Below are 21,511 nucleotides of genomic sequence, written 5' to 3' on the forward strand. Positions count from 1 at the left end.
ACTTTCGCATTTATAATATTAGTAGGAGTATTTATCTATACACGCATGGAATAAAACTACAATTTTCATACCACATTGTCAATTATTCTCATAATAAATCACTCCTCCAATAAACAAGTACATTGAAATAATAAAATATTTCTAATACAGTTGAAAAATTAAATTATATCTCAAACAGAAACACATCATGAGCTTGTATATAAATATAATTATATAGAGAGGCGTTAAGATTCCATTAGTCACATTACATTTAGTTCGTGTGTTTGTTAACATGTGCAAGTGTGTGCTGGTTCTGTTCGCTTTGTTTATTTCTTCTTTTTGTGAAGATGATAAACCAGGTTAGTGTTGCATCGGATAAAATACATAGGTTTATCTATTTAAGGTAGAGCTTTGCGGTGCTGTTTTGTTACAAACAAACATGTTATTTTATATCGGCAAGGATTTTCAATGAAAATATATTTTGAGAAAAAATAAATAAAAAGACTGTGGCACTCGGGGACTGCCGTGGTAAAGCTATTGCATGCTATGCCTTCAAGCCACACCTCCGTGCCCGTCGGAGTGAGGAGCGTGAGGTTTTTTGGTTACGGAATTTCTGGATTCGGTCCCCGCGCTCAAGGATAGAAGCTATGCAATAGCTTAACTGTAACCTTTTCCAGTTATTTTTTATCGGAAACATAAAGGTAAAGTAATATTTTAAGGAAATAACACTTAAAATAACACATAAGAAACTTAACACAATTCGTATATTACCAATTATCAGTAGTATATCAAAATAACAAAAAAGATTGTTATATTGGTATTTTTTAATATCCACAGTTCCCGAATACCGCGGTCTCCTCACACCAGAATGTGTCAGAAAGTACCACGGGCTGTACATCTCCCGCTACGTCCCCCCGCGCACCTACCGCTACTACCACGAGGTCAACTCGCCGGCCTTGTATGATCAGGAGGACAGTGATGAACGGACTGTTGATGTAAGTTTTTTGGTTATAGTGGAAATTTATTTAGTCGTAGAAAAGGTTGTTTACTTCTACTCTGTACTTAAGTAAATACTCAAAACTCGAACTCAAACATTTATTTATTTAATTGATTTACTTTTGAACTGTCATAACTTATTTTTAAAATTTACCACCGACTCGGAAAGCAGTTTTAATCGTATATCAAACAATTGAATTACCTGAAGATACAAAATATTTCAATAAAATTTGTGCGGGCGTATAACACAGAAGAAATACATTTTTACATAGATATATTTATGTCATTGTGCCTCCTAATTTTACCGGTAAAGTAGGTAACTGCAAAATCGGAATTGCGATTGACCAACCAAGAAAATATGGGGATAAGTCAGTCATAAATCCTTATGAATAATGACGAAGATGATTTAATGATTTCCTATTATTATAACTTAATTATTGTAACTAATATAATACGAATCTGATTAATTATGTACGTGGGCGTGAAATTAGATTTGAATAATTAAAACGACGTTACATTGATGATTACAATTTAACGTGTAAATATTATGTATATACTTAAGCATAATATTTGGTAATGACAAACAATGGTTCAGTTTAGGTGAATTTTTGTATGAAATAGATATCTATTATTAAGCTTTTTTCAGAGTATGAAAAATCTGCGTGAAATTGTATAATAAATAAACGGTACAAACACTACATCAAGTTTTACTTTTGGGTCATTGCGTAAGTACTAAGTCCCCTGTAGAACCGCCATCCTGTTACAAATGACCCGAAATTATACGATTTTAATATATTTAAAGATAACGCTATGAAACAAAAAAATATTATGTTACAGATTGGTTGGAGGATAGTGGGAGGTCGGTTTGCGAGAATCCAGGAGGTGCCCTTCCAAGTCCTGTATGGGAAGTACTGTGGAGGGGCGCTCATAGCACCCGAATGGGTTATCACAGCTGCACATTGTAAGTAAGTATAGTATATCAAACATAGTATGAAGAAATACTTTTTAAAATTTTAAGACATATAAAATGTATTTGTCCTGAATGATCCCGCTGTGCACGATCTAGATTACTTTCATAACTTAACAGAATGTAATATGGTGTTGTACTATATTCTACAATATTAAAAAAAAACCTGTTAAAATATATAGATGGGATCTTATATTCAAAGGAATTTGATAAAGAAACATCTATTGCACAAATAAATCACAAATGTTATTATTTTACTAATATTTGGAAATTTTATTTATTCATACTTCCGATTTGAACGGAGAATAAACTTACCAAATAATATTTTAAAGGATACATAGAACTAAGAAAAATGGTGTCAAATTTTCAATCCAAATCCTTTATCTGTTCATAATATATTTTTCTACACATAATCATATCCATCCACAGGTCTTACGAGAAATACGTCTACATCGGTTCCACGCAACGAAGCGAGGCAGCCCCCTTCAAGGTCTGCGCACACTTCATACACCCCATGTGGAACGTCTCCAGGCTCCACAGCCACGACTTCGACTACCAGCTCATACTCCTTGAGACATCTGTTCCAGTTACTGACAGTTCCAGGCCCATCGCGATTGGAAGTATCGAGGATGTGAAGCCAGGGGTAATGGTGTCGATCAGTGGATGGGGACATTTGCAGTATAAGGTATGTTGATTTACTATGTAAAATAGCAGTGTTGCATTTGATGGTAATTGACGCTAACGCTACGCTTAACAGTTAATGCTTGCTGATAAACACTGGGCCGATTTTTCAATCCTTAAAATGTTTCCGTCTAATAATGTATTACACGAACATATTAAAATGTCACCTGTAAACTGTTATATACGCTCAATCAGAATACATTTTTAAATGGTAGTTTAATAGATTATTCGACGAATAAATTTTAACCAAGGATTGAAAAATCAACCCTAAATTGTACGTACGCAATTGTACATCTGGACACCAGTGCAGATCAAACCCATGGGTTAGGGTGTTGCAAGCGCTCCATTCTGACCTGAAATGCTAAAAAACTCTAGGTACTAACTATTAAACATAATATCCGTAAGAAAATTCCTACTCGATTCTCCAAAGTCGTTTTAGAGTCGTTTTGTCGTGTCAGAACTCAGAATTAACGTTCCTCTATCAGCGAGTACCTAGTTAAGTATTGCTTAGAATGAAGATGGATGGATTATCGATATGACATTGAATTATTTATGACAAGCTCTTCTAGATTTTGATATTTTTAACGTAAAACTAACTCGTGACAAGATTTAAAATTCATTTTCTTAACCCATTGACCACCGAGCGCCCCAATAAACTTATTCATCGAATAACGTAATAAACTACCACATCAAAAATGTATTCTAATTGCCCGTATAATATAAATTATGACAGGTGACATTTTAAAATGTTCGTGTAATAATTTATTTGACGGATAAATTTTAACCAAGGATTGAAAAATCGACCCTTAAAATAATTCGATTCCAATATTTCACTACATACATTTCAAATAATTTAATAATAAAGCCATTTTTTTAAGCTATTGCATAGCTTCAAAGAGTAAAGTAATTTAAGGGGAACATAGCTTCTATCGCGTGCCTTGAGCGCGGGGACCGAATCGAGAAATTCCCCCACTCCGACGGGCTCGGCTTGTGGCATGCTATGTGTGGCTTGAAGGCATGCTATGCAATAGCTTTACCGTGGCAGTCCCCGAGTGCCACACGTCTTTTTTTTCTTCAATAATCTAAGAGATAACCTCTTGTCACGATTTTTTGAACTTTTTTGAATCTTCAGATTAACCACTTGTCACGATTTTTTGAACAATAACGGGTTCTTCAATCTTAAAATTTACTATAAAATTTTAATTAATAGAAAAGCAAAATGCAAGAGTACCTACGCCGTGCCTACGTGCCTGTCATGGCAGACGAAACTTGCCGGACGATGCCAGATGGAAACTATGACAAGATCACACCCAGAATGTTCTGTGCGGGTTATGTTAATGGTACTAAGGATTCTTGTCAGGTAAATACCTACTATTTTATCCTACTAATATTATAAATTGCAAGTTTGTCTATTTGTTTGTACTCCTTCACGTAAAAACTGCGGAACCGATTTTCATTGAATTTAGCGTATTATTATAAATAAGAAAATGTCTGTGCCTCTTCGTCTCTTGCGCCTAAACAACTGAATTGGTTTGCACTTTGCATATAAAAATTTCTACTAAATATAGTTTAGGGTTGTTGAGGAAGTGATTAGGAGGAAGAGGAATTTTCCCACGCAAATTTAGGGGATGCGGATGAGGAAGAGGATATTTTTTTGAGGAAGAGGATGCGGATGAGGAAGCGGAAGAGGAAGCGGATGAGGACGAGGATGAAAATTTTTAAAATAAAAACAAAAGCCACTCTCCTGTCTGTACATATTGATATTCTAAATACTAGCAAAATTGCCCGTTTGGTATTATACTACAAAAAGCATCTTACTCAATGTTCATATTCAATAAAATATATTAATTTACAAAGCCTATACCTGTGCCTATAGGTGTTTATGCATATTACTCGACAAAACCTAATCTATCTCAGAAAAAAAAGTGACTCAAATGGATTAGCTTTTGTCAAGATATTATCAAACATTACCTACATACAAACAAAACCTAGCCGAGTAGAGACTAAAGCGCGTCACACACGGTGAAGATGCTATATACCCGAAATTTTGTGTCAGTGTTTCGGGTCATTTGTAACAGGATGGCGGTTCTACAGGGGTCTTAGTACGCAATGACAAAAAGAAAAATGATGGTCAGAACGCTGATACCGGAAACCTTAAGATACTGTAATATTTTATATTAGAGAATCTTAACATAAAATATTATAGTATCTTCACCGTGTGTGACGCGCTTTACCGCCATATTTATATCTGCGTTCTCTGTCTTCTGATAACATATTCTGTAATCTTAATATGTTACTTTTTGTCGAGTAATATGCATAAACAAAAGCTCATCTATTAGAGTCCGAATCGTGACTCAAATAGTATATAATATAGGTTTTGTAAATTCGCCGCCCGATCCGGCCGCGGCATCGCACTGCAGCAAGTGCGTAGATACGGCATCCTCATAAATTTCCTCTAAATTTTGAGGAAGCGATAGCGGAAGAGGATTTTTTTATTTCTATTTTTGAGGATGCGGTAACGGTTGAGGAACCCAAAATATTGCGGAACTTCCGCATTATGAGGAAGCGGAAGAGGAATCCTCAACAACCCTAATATAGTTTGATGTCTAGGATATAGGATATATTATATTTTTCCCGGTTTTTATTTTTTTAATGATTTATTACTATTTGTGATACGTCAACGCCATCTACAATTGAATTAAATGTTAAACGTTTACTGCTAAATGTAAACATTTGCTAATGATTATGTAAATTATTGTTAACATAATTAAAGTAATTAGTATAACAGTAAATAATTTATATTATGCGAATTAATTGTTTATAAATAATGCAATTATACTATTATTTGTAATGAATATAAAATCTTCAATTTAGATTCGAAGAATTGTAATAAAATAAGAAATACTTTTAATAATATATTTTTCGTTCCTGGAATCATAATACAATATTACTCTCGGTAAGTTCCATTGTTGATCAATGTCCTATAATATCAAAGCTTGCTTACATTTTAATCCTCAATTTAGATTAGATTCACATAAAATCTTTACAAATTGGTATTTTATATAATTAAGTAAAATAATGATTAACTAGGTACCTATAATTTTGTAAAAAAAAAATTGATTGTCTGTAAAGTCGGTTTACTGACGATAGTTGAACGTGACAACGTCCGATTGTGCTTCTTTGTCGCTCGTTCCGCGCTCTCGCTTGCACTTCAAGCATTACATGGAACGCCTCAGAGCGAGGTAACGCCGCATGAGTCATGTTTTTTCGTGCGTGCAGCCGGCTATCGAATTATAAGACGTTGTCACGTCAATAATGAAATTTATCCACGTATACCTAAGTAGGTAATCCATTAAAATTATGAAACCTACTGCAATAATATGTAAAACTGTCTACTTCTGATTTAAAATATTATGCTCTTGTTATTTTAAAACATACTTATAACTCATTATAATTAGCAGCAAACAATACAGTACTGATGAAACTGTAAACTTTCAACGTCAGTTGCGGCTTCACATTTCGTCTTAATTTATTCCAAAATGTTAAACATTACTGAAATATTACCTCGTGACCTATACAATAACATACATGATATAATTTAAGTGTTGAATAAACTGAAGTTTTTAACAAATGTAGACAGTGACGTATTTATGAGTAGCAGTTAAGGGCGACAGATTTTAGGGGCGTGGGAATAAGAGGCGGTAAATTTGAAGCTATTTTTTACCTCAAATAAAGAATTAAGAAACGTTTTACGATATTGTAGAATTTAAAAGTTCTTTAGTAGGATCTGACAATTGTAGAAAGGTCATCGAAACATTTTGGACGACGAAAAGAGTATATTTGATATCAATCCGGTACTGCGGTAAAAACAATACAAAATTTTGGTAATACATGTCACCGTGTCCCAGGCTGACCTACATTTTTATAGCAATCCAATTAATGAACAAACACAACTAATTATACTCCGAACAATCCCGTATGTAATTAAACTATGCTCCGAATAAAATTGCAGGGAAAATATGAATAATGCAACTGTGAGATTCTCCTGTTTTGTTTGAGAAAGTTTAATCGTGTTTTATCATTTGCGGAATTGTTATTGTGAATTCAGATTTTGATGGGATGAGTGCAACTTGAAGCTAATGCTTCAAGATTTTGCGGTCGGCTTCGCGGTTGAAATGTTTAAAATAGGCATTAAAAGAGTAAATTCTGTTTTATATTTCGAAGGAATATTTGGCCAATTTTTTGTCACAGCACATGGCTTGATGAATTAATAATATGAGTTCAAATATTATTATCTTCTTAACAGTTTTAAGCTATTGCATAGCTTTTATTTTATTGCATAGCTTTGAAGTTTGAGCGCGGCGACCGAATGTAAAAATTCCGTAACGATAAAACCTAACACCCCCCACTCCAACCGGCACAGCGATGCGATGCTATGCAATAGCTTCACCGCGGCAGTCCTCGAGTGCCGCAATATTATGTATTTTTTTTATAAATGAGTTCTTTTAATCAAAAATAGACTCCATGACCTCTGGATAAGATTGATTTTAAAGCCTTTTAAATTCACAGAAATTGGTCTAGATAATATGTGAAAATTAATTATAAAACGAATACCTTGACCCATAAAAGAATTTTGAACTTTACTGGGGCGAAAAGCTTGGAATTTTTATCTTTATTAGACGAGTATTATAATTATGTATTTAACCTGCAGTTGCGATGAATTATTTTTTGAAAAATAATTAAAATGCACATGAGTTACCATGTTGATAACCGCTGGCGGTTCGTTTTCATAACGATTCAGTATTGATATTATTTTAATATGTTAAGTATAATATTTTAGAGTTAATTATAATATTTTAGAGAGAAAAGTTAATTAATCTTTAAATCTATTTTATCATATTATAGATTGAGACGGACATCTCGATCTTCATGTTTCAATTTCATGTTATGTTAGAAATGTTAATTCCTAACTTGGTCTATCATCACTACATAGTATAAAATAAAGTCGCTTTCCCTGTCCCTATGTCCCTATGTCCCTTTGTACGCTTAAATCTTTGAAACTACGCAACGGATTTTGTTGCGGTTTTTTTTAATAGATAGAGTGATTCAAGAGGAAGGTTTATATGTATAATAACATCCATTAAATAGTGGAGAAGTACTGTTATTTTTGAGGTTTCTAATGTGATGTCGTAAAAAATTACATTGTTTCCGCTTATATTGCAAACGCAGGCTGAACCCTACGAGTTTTATCAAAATAATGTACTAAGTATTATACACATTGAAAAGGTCTACAGAAAAGTCTGCGATGGTATATGTCTATCTCTTATGGATAACCCACAATAACATTTTTTTGTCATTTACTTTTTACGACAAGTAATAGCTAATTTTCGAAGCGATTTTCACCAATACACCATATCCTTAACCAATTAAATACCTAGAATACATTGTTCATTTAATATAGATCTATATGGCACTTTACACCGTATGATTTAAGTGAATATTTTCGAAGATATTACAGATTTAAAAATTGCGGGACGTACCTACCGTAGCGTTTGCGGCGCGGCGGTACCGGCCGGCCGGGCCGCTATGTTTTTATATACAACGTTCACAGTTTTTCTGTAGTGTATTTTAGTATCAGCATTGCACCCGTGCGAAGCCGGGGCGGGTCGCTAGTTCATTCATATAATTAACCTATGACGTCACAAAATGACCCAGAATTATTAAAATCCCACTATTTGTTGAATCGCATACTTTCATATATCTTTATATATAAAAATGAATCGCAAAATGTGTTGGTAAGCGCATAACTCGAGAACGGCTGAACCGATTTCGATAATTCTTTTTTAAATTAAACTAATTGAATTAATGTTTGAAGATTTTTACAGATTTTTTGTCTCCCAACGTTTAAATTCACCATTTTATTTCCAGGGTGACTCTGGTGGCCCAGCGGTGGTGAACGGTCGTCTCGTGGGGATGGTATCGTATGGCGTGGGGTGTGGTGGGGCCCAACACCCTGGGGTCTACAGTTTGGTGCCGAGGGCCAGGGACTGGATTCGATCTGTTACTGGACTGCCTTTGTAATAAATTTTATGAAAAGATGGGTGTTTTATTTGGCATGGTTGAACTAATTTAAGAAAAGTAGTATTTAGAAGATATATAAGCTATTCTTTTAGGTTGAACCGGAAAAAATTGAAGTATGTAAATAGACATTAGGCACTTACTAAATTTTTTTTTAATGTACCTTCAATTTTTGCAGTTCTTTAAAATTATCGTCCTACCTACTTTATTTTATTTACAATAGTAGTTTCTATAGTTTCTAATCGAAACTATTGTAACATTTCGATAGCAATTTTAACAAGAATTGAAGTATCCTTTTAGCAGAAAGACGAGAACAAACTCGATCACTGATATAAGTTGATACACGTAGCTGGCCATGACGACACAGCAAGCGAAACAATATTATTTCTTCTTCTTATTCCTTTTTAATGTCAGTACAGAAAAGAATAAAGCCTGCACTGCTTAATAAAGGCGACGAAATTAAAAAATGCTACGTAAACTTAATTGAATCAAGTTCATAATGAAGTAAGGCTTTATGAGACTTCCACGAACACAATATTATTTATCTCTCGTCGGGAATCGTATTAACATCTTTTAAAAAATTAAATTGGTTCCCTCGCTTCATTAAGATAGCTATTGTGGAGGAAATTGTGTCATATTATTTTGCTAGCGAGTTTTTACTGTGTAAGGGAAATAATGTTAGTGGAGCGGGATTTATGTATCTAGTGTGTGTGTGTTTCTCGTATTTGAGTTAGGTACGGTAGTGGTGGAATCAGTAATGGTATTTAAACAGTAGCATATTGCGGCTTAACTCGTTTGGTTCCTGGTTGAAAAATAATGTTATTTTTATCTCAAAAAAGTAAAGACTCATAGATGAAGCCTTTTTTATGCAATAGGGGGCAACAGAGCAGACCCGTCACCTGGTGGTAAGTGCTCCACGTCGCCCATATGTACGCACAGTGTCAGAGACATTGTGAGTATGTTGCCGGCCTTTCAAGTAGGAATATGCTCTTTTCTTGAAGGTCCCCAGTTCATAGCCGTTTGGAAAAGCGACTTATGTCTATGATGAATTTAATCCAGATACAATGAGTCGATTTGCCAGGAAGAGTAATAAACTGTGTTCCACTTTCAGTAAATACATAATACAATATTGATGTTGCTAATAAAAATGTATTATTTAGGAGCTCAAAATAAAGAGTAATATGAGGTCATATTATAATCCACGACCTTTTAACGTATAATATAGTAAGTACATATTTAGCAGTATGAAGGGTATTCCTAAAATAATCCAATAACAAAAAATCCAATATTTTGCGTGTAGAAATACTGTCCATTTCTAAAGGCTTGTGATGGATCTCTATGTATAGGCTATAACAGATCACACTTAATTCTTATATATAAAAATGAATCGCAAAATGTGTTGGTAAGCGCATAACTCGAGAACGGCTGAACCGATTTCGATAATTCTTTTTTTATTATATTCCTTGAAGTACGAGGATGGTTTTTATGTAGAGAAAACGTAAATATGTACCACGGGCGAAGCCGGGGCGGACCGCTAGTTCATTATAAAGCTTTTATTAGAAAGCGTAAAAGGGCATGCAAACTTTCATTGCTTGTAAGTGCAAATATTGTAGTTAGATCTTTGTTCTTCTACTTTTTAAATTTAAATTCATCTAGAAAAGAAACATCGATATTCAATAACCCCTAGTAACAAGGAAAAAAACACCCATAAATAATTACATCAGCAACCTTTCGACTCCGACCTTGGCGCAAACATCACTCGATACATCAAATACTTCCAAAGGTTATCAATCACTGTCAAAAATATGAAAATAACTAGCCCTTTACAAGATCTCAGACGATATTTCATGGCATTGTCGAATCAGAGATAAATAACAACGGAGAGACACCCCCCCTCCCCCTAGATAAATCATGGTCACGTGTGCGCATACAGAATGTTATTCGGAGCGTAAATGTTAGGAAAACACTCGATCGGACTCTTTGTGAATGCAGATAGCTTTGACGATGTATGGACAGGTAAAAAGCGGTGGGACGCCGCGTTTTTTGTTAAATTTTAAGTATGGTTTATGCTATAGATCCTGTGAGGAAATATCAAAGTTAAACGTAAAATTCAGATATAAATATTATGTTTTAGTAAAGTTTAGGCAGCACGTTTTAGATCACGCTTTGTATTGTTTCTGTATTTAGACATTTTATACACTTCTTGTTTTTGTTTGCGTATAATTATTCATTTTCGTAGTACAAATTTTAAAGCTCTTTGAAATATTTAATGTTCAATCATGCAGATGAACGTTTTTCGTAACGTAACGTCCATTGTTGCGTAAATTCATGAACGTATCTTCGTCTTACCAACTTGGAAATTTATTAAAAGAGCGTAGGTTTGTTCGATTTGTTAATTTAATGGTTAGTTTCAATTTACTTGTGCTTTCATTACAAATAAGAAAAAAATCACAAATAAAATTAATAGATTGAACGCGTCGTTACCGTGTCAAACATTCTCCCCTGTGTTTCTGCAACAACCAACAAGGCTTCGACGCTTGAATATGTGAATGTGTCGATAATAGGAAAAATCAACTTTTGATCGCTCCTGGGATTCACTGCGTTGACTGTGATTGTATGTACAATAGATAAGTATGGTTGTACTGTAAAATAGTTTTGCTTATGTTTTTAACGAATAGGATAGGTAAAGTATAGACTTAGAGCAAAAGGTTAAGGTTCGATTCTTATTAGCCACAGTATCTTTAAGATGAAAATTGTGGTTATTAGATAACTTATTATATTTGACACTTAGATTTTAAGTGTGTATGTCGCAGTCATCTCATTCAATCCGCTATTTGATTGAATGACTAGCGCCTTCATTAAATGACGACATTGAATTGAATAGGTAAAGGACAACTCGTCAAGTTGTTGAATACAACGTTCAACGTCTTCACTGAACATCATTTAGTTTAGCATAGATGTTGGTTGGGAAAAGGGGGGGGGGGGTTAGGGTTAGGTTAGTTATTAAATATATCTTAGCAAAATTAGAATAGAAAGAAAAAATGTTACTAGAGCGGTATTATTTTTTCCATTGTTACAAATGTTACATTATTCTGTAACGATGTATACACACTCATACATTTTTACTCTCATGCTATTATCTTTACCATTGTTTGCAGTAATTTTATTTTTACATTATATTGTGTTAAAGAAAGGGGAATATTGTGTCACACGCATAATATATGAGCCACAAGATATATCTATCCCACAAGATATTTTCTTTGAACGCGCTAATCTTAGGAACTTGCTGGTTCGATTTGAAAAATTCATTCGGTGTTATATTATAGTCAATTTGTCGAGAAAAGTTATAGGCTATATATTATCACGTTAAGACCAACAGCAGCGGAGCACTGCAGGTAAAACCACACAGCACAGTACCTACATTATAATTATATGCAAAATTATTGAAATTTTAATTTAATTATGTTACGATAATTTTGAATGGTGTTCATAAAGTCGGATTCCGTGAGCGGTCCGACTCTCCACAATGTCCTTATGAGACGGGAACACGGTCATCAATCTTTGAATATTGCTTTCACGGCCCGTGTAACGTGTTGCGGTCATTGTGGAAACGCTTTTTAGCTTGATTGAAATTTGACTTCGAAATAACAAAGTTTTTGAGATAAATTAAAAATAAGTAAAGTATTAATTAAGATCGTAATTAACTAGTTCCTGCTATTTAATAATTACTTACGCACACAATATCATCTGCTATCAAACTATTCTTTTTTGCAATGATTGACATTTTTGCTCCGATTGTATCGTGATTCGTGAATTTATAACTTATAATAAAGAGTTTTATTTCCTTCCTTTCAATGGAAAATACGATAATTTTTCAATTCAAACCAGTAGTTCCTGGGATACGTTTATTTCAACAGAAGCAGATTACTTTCGACGTATTATTATCAGACAGAAAAAGAATATGGCCGTACTTTTGTATTAATAATCCATGAAAGATGTATAAATTAACTGTTTCGAATTGCATATAATTTGAATCACCTGCAAAAATTAAAAAGCATTTGCCCTAATACCTTTTAATTTCAAATCATGCATCGGAAATTAATATTTACATACAGACACTTTACAAAACGCCCACTTTTCACAACATACCTGCAACATGAATATATAAATAGCTTGATATTAATACATCGCGGTCCGGCTCCCGGGGGTCCACCCGGCTAAATTAAAAACTCCTCAAGCGATCCCTTGTCCCGGATCTATCAGGGAATATTACATTTAAATACAACCTTTATGTTGGTTCAGTTAATTTCGTATATGCGCCTCGTTTAATTGATTTTGAGAATCAGATAATTTAATTAATAAAAAAGACGTGTGGCACTCGGGGACTGCCGCGGTAAAGCTTGCATGCTATGCCTTCAAGCCACACCTCCGTGCCCGTCGGAGTGAGGTTTTTTCGGTACGGAATTTCTGGATTCGGTCCCCGTGCTCAAGGCCCGCGATAGAAGCTATGCAATAGCTTAAAAATTAAGTTGTATAATATGATCAGATTGAAAAAATCTTTAGCTTCCTAATAATCCGTAATACAAAATATATTTATTGCGTTTGTATAAATAATGCGTATTTTTTAATGTTATGTCCTTTGTATAACTACCATAAATTTAATTTACAATACTGATTTTCTTCCTGCTCAAAGAAATAATAAATTTCCCGTAGAAGCATAAGACTTCTACGCACTAGAATTAATCGAAATTTGATTAACAGTTCCTACATCAAGTTACAAACAAAACAGTAGTTCAACTCCAAAGCCTTGAAAATATATTTCCCACCTGCAGTAATACATTAAAAACTTACTGAAAGTGCAGTTTTTATCGTAAATCAAATAAATAGCACATGCTGAAGTGTTTATTGTTGGCCCCATCTCCAAACGGTATATAAATAGTATTTGTGGTATTATGTGCTTTTCTTTGAGTACCCTCTTTTAGTATAAATCCTTTTTGAAATATATTTTTAAATAACTTGAGAGTTGGAAGAATCGGTTGATTGTCAGTTCAATATTATTAATGTTTATAAAAGTAGTAATATTATGATACATACCAAATATTTACATACCTACCATAGTCTATCTTTATGCAAAATTTCATTCAGATATGAACCGCCATTTTGCTAATACTATATGGGTTTTGTGGCCTGAAATAAATGAATTTTAATCTATCGCATAGCTTGTATCGCGGGCCTTGAGCGCGGGGACCGAATCGAGAAATTCCGTAACAAAAAAACCTCACGCTCCCCACTCCGACGGACACGGAGGTGTGGCTTGAAGGCATGCTATGCAATAGCTTTACCGCGGCAGTCCCCGAGTGCCACACGTCTTTTTATTTATTTATTTATTACTAGCGGTCCGCCCCGGCTTCGCCCGTGGTACATATTTACGTTTTCTCTACATAAGAACCATCCTCGTACTTCAAGGAATATAATAGAAAAGAATTATCGAAATCGGTTCAGCCGTTCACACGTGATGCCGTGACAACGCGAAACGGGTGCGGACCCGCCGCCTTTTTATAGCTCCCGCCGCGGCCGCGAAGCGCGTCGAACGCGGCAACTGATACACAAAAATAATCCTTATGGCATGATTCTGTAATTCACGCGCGATGACTTATAGCGTATTTCATGTATAACTTTGGTGTTTCTACACCGATTTACATGATTCTTTTACTATAACCTGCCCAGGAGTATGAAGAATAATTGTGCCAAATTTCGTTAAAATCCGTCGTGTAGTTTTTTTTTCTATAACGAATATACAGACAGACAGACAGACAGACAGACAGACAGACAGACAGACAGACAAAAATTTTACTGATTGCATTTTTGGCATCAGTAGCGATCCCTTATCACCCCTTCATAGTTTTTTTTTAAATATATTTCATGTACAGAATTGGCCTCTCTACAGATTTATTATAAATAAATATAAATAATAAATAATAATAAATATTATAGGACATTATTAGGGTAGACTGGGTACGATTGAAACAAAGGACGGTTGAAACAACACGAATATCTCGCAAACCGTTGGTGGGGGGGTTAGGGGTCCAAGGGGAAAATGAAGCGCACAACTGTTCTAAAAACGAACCACAATGTTGCGTCGATCTCCGCGCGCTTCAGCTGATTTTATAAGACCCTATTGTGTTTTTATGACCAAAAGTAAGTATTTATGCTTGGAGATGATTCCAATTATTGGCGTTTCTATTTAAGTGACAGTATTAAGTGTGCGTTTTTGTTTGAAGTGAATCTTGTGGAATATGACATTGTGACTAGTTTTTGTGTATCATTGTTGTTACAATTACTATAACTGTATTTTACCTAAAGTAGGAGTTGGGGACGGTTGAAACATTTTTTTTGGGTACGGTTGAAACATTGTTTTAATTATTTTTTGGTTTTTTAGATGCCGATAGTACGTGTAAGAGAGATTTCGGGAAGATAAATAGACTTATCCAAGTACAAAGACGCATATGAGGAGGTTAAAACCAGAAAATCATTGCGAGAAGCGGCAGAGAAGCACGATTATTCGCTTCTTAGGTAAATTCGAATGCGAAATGACTCTGGCGAGCAAGAAAATCAAAAAATGGGATCTAATAGAGGATATAACAATAGAAGGTATAATAATAGAGGGCGAAAAATCAGGAAGTCTACTATTTACACTGACACACCAGATAAGGAAGAGATAAGAAAAGAGCAAGAATTAATATTGGAACGAACAAGAGCTAAGCAAGTGAAGAAACGATTGGATAGAGGAAAAAGGAAGAAATTTGATGAAAGAAAATGTAAAAGAAACACCACAAAAGCAAAAAAGAAACATGTACAAGAGGAGATATCATCAGAAGATGAGAAGTAGGTACTTCTGTCTTGTTTGTATGTCACCATATTAAGAGAGCAGACCTTATTGTAAAAGAGATACTTAATTATTGTTAGTTTTAAAATAAGCAATCAATAAAACATATTTTAATGCTATATTTTGTATTATTCACATATTTTTCAACTGACCCCAATCACTGTTTCAACCGCCCCTGGTATGGGGACGGTTGAAACAAATCGGATTCTTTTTTTTAATTTGATCTGCTATAAAAAATAATACACATGGAACTAAAATCATAGCGCCTATTAGTAGACAGATACATGCTCTTTTATTTAACATATATTTTTCATCGCTCGGGTTATAAAGAGCAAAGTTATGATCGTTATAAGTGAAATTGTTTCAACCGTACCCAGTCTACCCTACACAAATCGACCTAGTCCCACAGTAAGCTCAATTAAGGCTTGTGTTGTGGGTACTAGGCGACGATAAATATAATATTTAATAAATACATATATAGATAATAACACCCAGACCCAAGAACAAATAATTGAGTTCATCACACAAATATTTGCCCTGACCGGGGATCGAACCCGGGACCGTCGGCTCAGTAGGCAGTTGCTTTACCACTGCGCCAACCGCGTCGTCGTATAAGTATAGATTTGGCATGAAAGTGTAACATTCATCCATTTTATCATCCAGCTTAAATTAAAATTCTTCGTAATCCTGCGTTTTTTCTCGCGTGTTCTTAACTTTATTTTAGTATCACAGCATAATATTTTCACAATAGATTTCTGCTATTAATTAAATTAGAAAATTACCTACCTACTTACCTAGGTACTTGCTTTAAGTTTTGTTATCCACAAAGATCTAGATATGTTCTCGCTTAGGTTAAATAAATTTAAGTACCTTGTCCATCACTTAGTTTAAGTTTTTAGATAAGTTTTTTGTTTCCTGTATAAAACCTTTTAAAATTTAAATGTATGCATGTGGTGTTTACCTACCTTAAATTGTACACTTAGTTTTAAGATTAATTTCATATATTATATACTTGTTTATTTTGTGTAACAATTACTGGTAAACCTAATAAATAAATAAATAAATTTCAACTTTGATCAAAACAAAATAAAGTCAATCTCTTTGTTTTAGCGTTATGGAAGGACACACAAACAACACCTTTAAAATACTCAAGCGTAAGAGAAAAAAAAAGACTCGATTAGTAAAGTATTTCGGTCGCTATCGTGTTAACAAGAAAAAGGATCCGCACATACAGACACACGGACGTCCAAGACAGAACTTTTTTAAACTGTTTTTTAGGGTTCCGTAGCCAAAATGGCAAAAACGGAACCCTTATAGTTTCGTCATGTCCGTCTGTCCGTCTGTCCGTCTGTCCGTCTGTCACAGCCGATTTACTCGGAAACTATAAGTACTACAGTGATGAAATTTGATGGGAATATGTGTTGTATGAACCGCTACAAAAATATGACACTAAATAGTAAAAAAAAGAATTGGGGGTGGGGCCCCCCATACATGTAACTGAGGGATGAAATTTTTTTTTTCGATGTACATACCCGTGTGGGGTATCAATGGAAAGGTCTTTTAAAATGATATAAAGTTTTCTAAAAAACATTTTTCTTAAAGTGAACGGTTTTTGAGATATCAGCTCTCAAAGTCGTAAAAAGTATGTCCCCCCCCCTCTATTTTTATAACTACGGGGTATAAAATTCTAAAAAAAATAGAGGTGATGCATGCTAATTAACTCTTTCAACGATTTTTGGTTTGATCAAAGTATCTCTTATAGTTTTTGAGATAGGTTGATTTAACTGTAATTTATTATATTTGCTGCTACGGAACCCTTTGTGCGCGAGCCCGACTCGCACTTGGCCGGTTTTTTGTTAACTAGTTTAAATAACAAAAATGACATCAAAAATATCATAAACGTTAAAAATAGTGTTTTTTCTTAATATGTGTGTGTATGTATTATCTTACAAGTGCAATGTATGATACATAAAGACATTTTAAGTTTGAAAAATCAGATGTTTTGCGCGAAGTGACAGTATAGTACTTACCCACCTCAACGCTTCGCTTATGAGGCGTGCAATATAACTAAAGTTTTATAAAACTCTGCATTAAAATAAAGAATGAATATAAATAAACAATACAAATAATTTGCGTACAACGCGCCGTCAGGTGGCGCGTCCCGCGCATCCGTCGCAATTAATGGCCGCTTGTCGCCTGTGGGCCACGAAATTCGCGGTTTTTATTAATTTTCATAAAGAAATGAGTATCGTATTAGGTGAAGATTATTTTGTGAATTAGGGAAGTAACTTATAATTATTATTAAACTTATTTTTAATGAGTTCCTAGGTTTCGTATCTAATGGTTAACTTGACAAATAAAATGGAAACCTATTTATTTTATTTTCACATTTCTGATCGATCAGCTGGTACTTAACATTGAGATTTAGTGTTATTGATTGAATGAAGATTTTAATGTTAATTTTTATAAATTTGTGGTCTAGCTATTTTTATAGAATATGCATTAAACACTTTGTTAATTCGTGTAATGAATGCAATCGCGCAAAGCTAAAAAGCTTAGCCGCTTGGCACCGCAAATTTGTTAACACAATTAGATTGTGTCGAAGGATAGATTATAATCTAACTGTTTTTAAAATCTTACAGCAACACACATATGGATGGTCTACATATTCACACGACGGATATTAGTAGGCTAGTTAAGTTAAACTTTGTTCATATACTATGGGACTGATATGGTCATTGCTGACTCAAGGTCCTTAGATTAAATTAGAATAAAAAAAAATGGTTGTTTGTAAAGTAGGTTTACGATCGAGATGTTTACGTGATAACGTCTTATTGGTGGCAGCGCTCGAGATGAGACGGGAGATCGGTCCGTCTCTCTCTCGTTATACCTGCGATCGCGCTCTGAGGTTTTGGTGTGACACAAGTTTCTGAACATGTCATCCGACTAAAACGATTTAAAAAACGTTATCACGTTAAAAACACACATATTATAGCGAATTTCGCTCGCTTCGTGCCCAACAAAGTTATTAATGAAACTAGTGTCGGAATTGTTTGTGCACTGACCGGCCCTCTGTCACGCGACGCGTCACACGCGTCTCGCGACGTGTCGTTATAAAAGTATTTGTCACGTTGTTCGTACAGCTCATACGGTTTGTGTTAACCTTTTTGATGATACATAGTTTGCTAAGCGATCTTGATTGTTCGATTTGACTAGACGATATTTAATTAACATTGTGAACATTTTTGAATAGATGAAAAAATTCAATCGATTGGCGGGATTCGAACCTGCTTCTTTTCGCAGTTATAAAACTAAATTTTGTATTTGAAGGGAAACAGTTATTGGTTAAAATCGTTCTAGAAGTAAGTATAACTAATACCTACTAACATTACTTAATGTGATAGTAGCAATGTCAGTCTATCTCTTCTTCATGCATTAACCACTAAACGTTTTGGATAAAATTTGCTAAAAAATAGCTCTAATCAACAGGTTACATCTTCTGGCGAAATATCTGATAACAAAATATTATCACGAATTAACACAATTGTATTAAAAAAAGACGGGTTGCACTCCGGGAGTGCCGGCAGAAGTGAACACTTGATTATTAACGTTGAGCATGTTTGATATTTTGGAATGGTATCCGTCTTACGCTTTTTCGATCAGGTCACGTGTCCTGACGCAAGTTTAAGATTTTATACCCATTACAGAAAAAGTGCTCAACGCCGCTAAAGAGGTTTTCACTTCAAAATATTGAAATAATATCTAATTTTGCACCCCTTGCATATTCTCAGCATAACTTCGCATGAGTTCCCAAGCAATAAATTACAGAACATTATTATCTCTTTTATAGAATATGTTGCAAATGAGAATTATTACCAAATTATATTTACATTATACGAAGCGAAATGAACATCTTTTCAACGCAATAAGATTAAATTGCGCTTTTGTGATGAAATATTAAAATATTTTAATTATATCTAAGTAATTCGTTTGTAAAATATTATTATGTTTGCGTTTTTATTAACTGTTACCATTTGTATAAGTATTTCAATTCATATTATTAAAGCGAAACTTCTTTATCGGGGTTGGAAAAAAATTTAGTGTAACATCTTTTCGTTACGCGTGACATTTTTACGTTACGCGCCATCTTTTTCTTATCCCTACCACGCGTGATTCGACGTATTTCTGTAAAGTTGCATATAGTAAATTATTTTATGAAAAATAAGGACATAAAGAAGTTTCACTTCTTACGTGTGTACACCAGTAAGTACACGCACACATTTTTTTATTTAACTTATATTTATCTTATCGTTGTTTACTTTATAATATGAATACAATTAATAAATTAATACCTATGATTTTATATTGTGTGCAAAGTTCAATGAAATGTTTGCATAATTTAATCCTATTAGTATTATAAATGCGAAAGTTTGTGAGGATGTGTGTGTGTGTGTGTGTGTGTTTGTTACTCTTTCGCGCTAATTCTACTGAACTGATTATAATTAAACTAGGTGCTCCGCGCGGTTTCACCCCCGTGGCTCCACCCCTGTTGGTCGTAGCGTGATAATAAATAGCCTATAGCCTTCCTCGATAAATGGGCTATCTAACACCGAAGAATTTTTCAAATCGGACCAGTAGTTCCCGAGATTAGCGCGTTCAAACAAACAAACAAACTCTGCAGCTTTATAATATTAGTATAGATTTAACACACATATAGAGGATAACTTGGATTAACACATAGGATAGTATTTATACCGGAAATCCGGTAACCTATTAAAAACTCGAATTTCTATTACCCGAATCTTAAAACCCCGAAAACGGTTGTTAGAACTTTTAAAAGACAGATGTAATGAATGACAAATTTTTAAAATTCCTTTTTTAATTTCCCAGATGAATCAATTTCCAGATGCACCAAAACCAGATTTTTAAAAAGTATTTTTTTGTTTCCCGTATTCTCATAATACAGATCTCATTATACCAGATTCTCAGAATACTTTTTTTTGTTTCCCATCGTACCATTTTCCAAATAAACTATTGCCAAATTTTCATAATCTTTTTATTTGGTTCCCATATAATCATATAACAGATAAACTATTGCCAGATTTTCATAAACTTTTTATTTGATTTCCATACAATCGTGATTATACCTTTACTATCGACTGAAAATAAACATTGTTAGTAAGTAAATTTATTGTTTTACTTGTCCATTACAGACCGGTTTTAGTGTCAAAGTCGACTCAGTAGGTTAGGTTTGAACTACGACCCCCACGCTAGAACTGACTCGCTATTGTTTTACTTGCCCATTACAGAAAGCTTTAAGTGTCAAATTCGACTCAGTAGGTTAGGTTAGGTTTGAACTGTGACCCCCCATGCACGAGCCGAGCGAGCGAAGCGAGCGTGCCGCGGCAGCGGCCGGCGAGTGCCAGAACCGACTCGCTATTGTTTTACTTGCCCATTACAGAAAGGTTTAAGTGTCAAATTCGACTCAGTAGGTTAGGTTAGGTTTGAACTGTGACCCCCCATGCACGAGCCGAGCGAGCGAAGCGAGCGTGCCGCGGCAGCGGCCGGCGAGTGCCAGAACCGACTCGCTATTATTTTACTTGCCCATTACAGAAAGGTTAAAGTGTTAAAATCTATTCAGTAGGTTAGGTTAGGTTCGTGCTGCGACCCCCTGGAAGGATTTCGTTTTGCTGGATATCGTTTATTTGAATTTCAAAAATCTGGACATTGTTTGTCTGGATATCAATTAACTGTATTTCAAAAATTTGTGTTTTAAAAATCTGGCTTTCGTGCATATGGATTACGGTCATCTGGATTTTGTGCATTTAGATTTCGTGTGTCTGGAACTCATTCGTCTGGATTGTAAAACGTCGTACAAATAAAGAAATGGGCAAATGAAATTCGGAGTTGCGATTATATGGCAA

General features: G+C 34.5%; 1 protein-coding gene across 1 annotated transcript; it reads left to right on the plus strand.

The window, feature by feature from the left end:
- Nucleotides 1-271: 271 nt before the first annotated feature.
- On the plus strand, nucleotides 272-8,704 carry LOC149897872 (trypsin-7-like). The gene is made up of 6 exons (XM_090115913.1): nucleotides 272-338; nucleotides 817-974; nucleotides 1,813-1,940; nucleotides 2,372-2,627; nucleotides 3,834-3,983; nucleotides 8,552-8,704. Exons 1-6 carry the CDS (start codon nucleotides 272-274, stop codon nucleotides 8,702-8,704), a joined length of 912 nt encoding a protein of 303 aa, XP_089972039.1.
- Nucleotides 8,705-21,511: the final 12,807 nt, after the last annotated feature.

The sequence above is a fragment of the Colias eurytheme genome, chromosome 24, assembly GCF_061535395.1.
Source record: "Colias eurytheme isolate Ceu_HAF_F1 chromosome 24, ilColEury1 Martin Lab GWU primary, whole genome shotgun sequence".
Lineage (NCBI taxonomy): Eukaryota > Metazoa > Arthropoda > Insecta > Lepidoptera > Pieridae > Colias > Colias eurytheme.

Excerpts from the sequence above, each read along its gene's own strand:
- LOC149897872 (XM_090115913.1), top strand. The coding sequence starts at position 272 with ATGTGCAAGTGTGTGCTGGTTCTGTTCGCTTTGTTTATTTCTTCTTTT. Across the intron at positions 975-1,812 it reads GTGATGAACGGACTGTTGAT|ATTGGTTGGAGGATAGTGGG; the intron begins GTAAGTTTTTTG and ends ATTATGTTACAG. Across the intron at positions 3,984-8,551 it reads GTACTAAGGATTCTTGTCAG|GGTGACTCTGGTGGCCCAGC; the intron begins GTAAATACCTAC and ends TTTTATTTCCAG.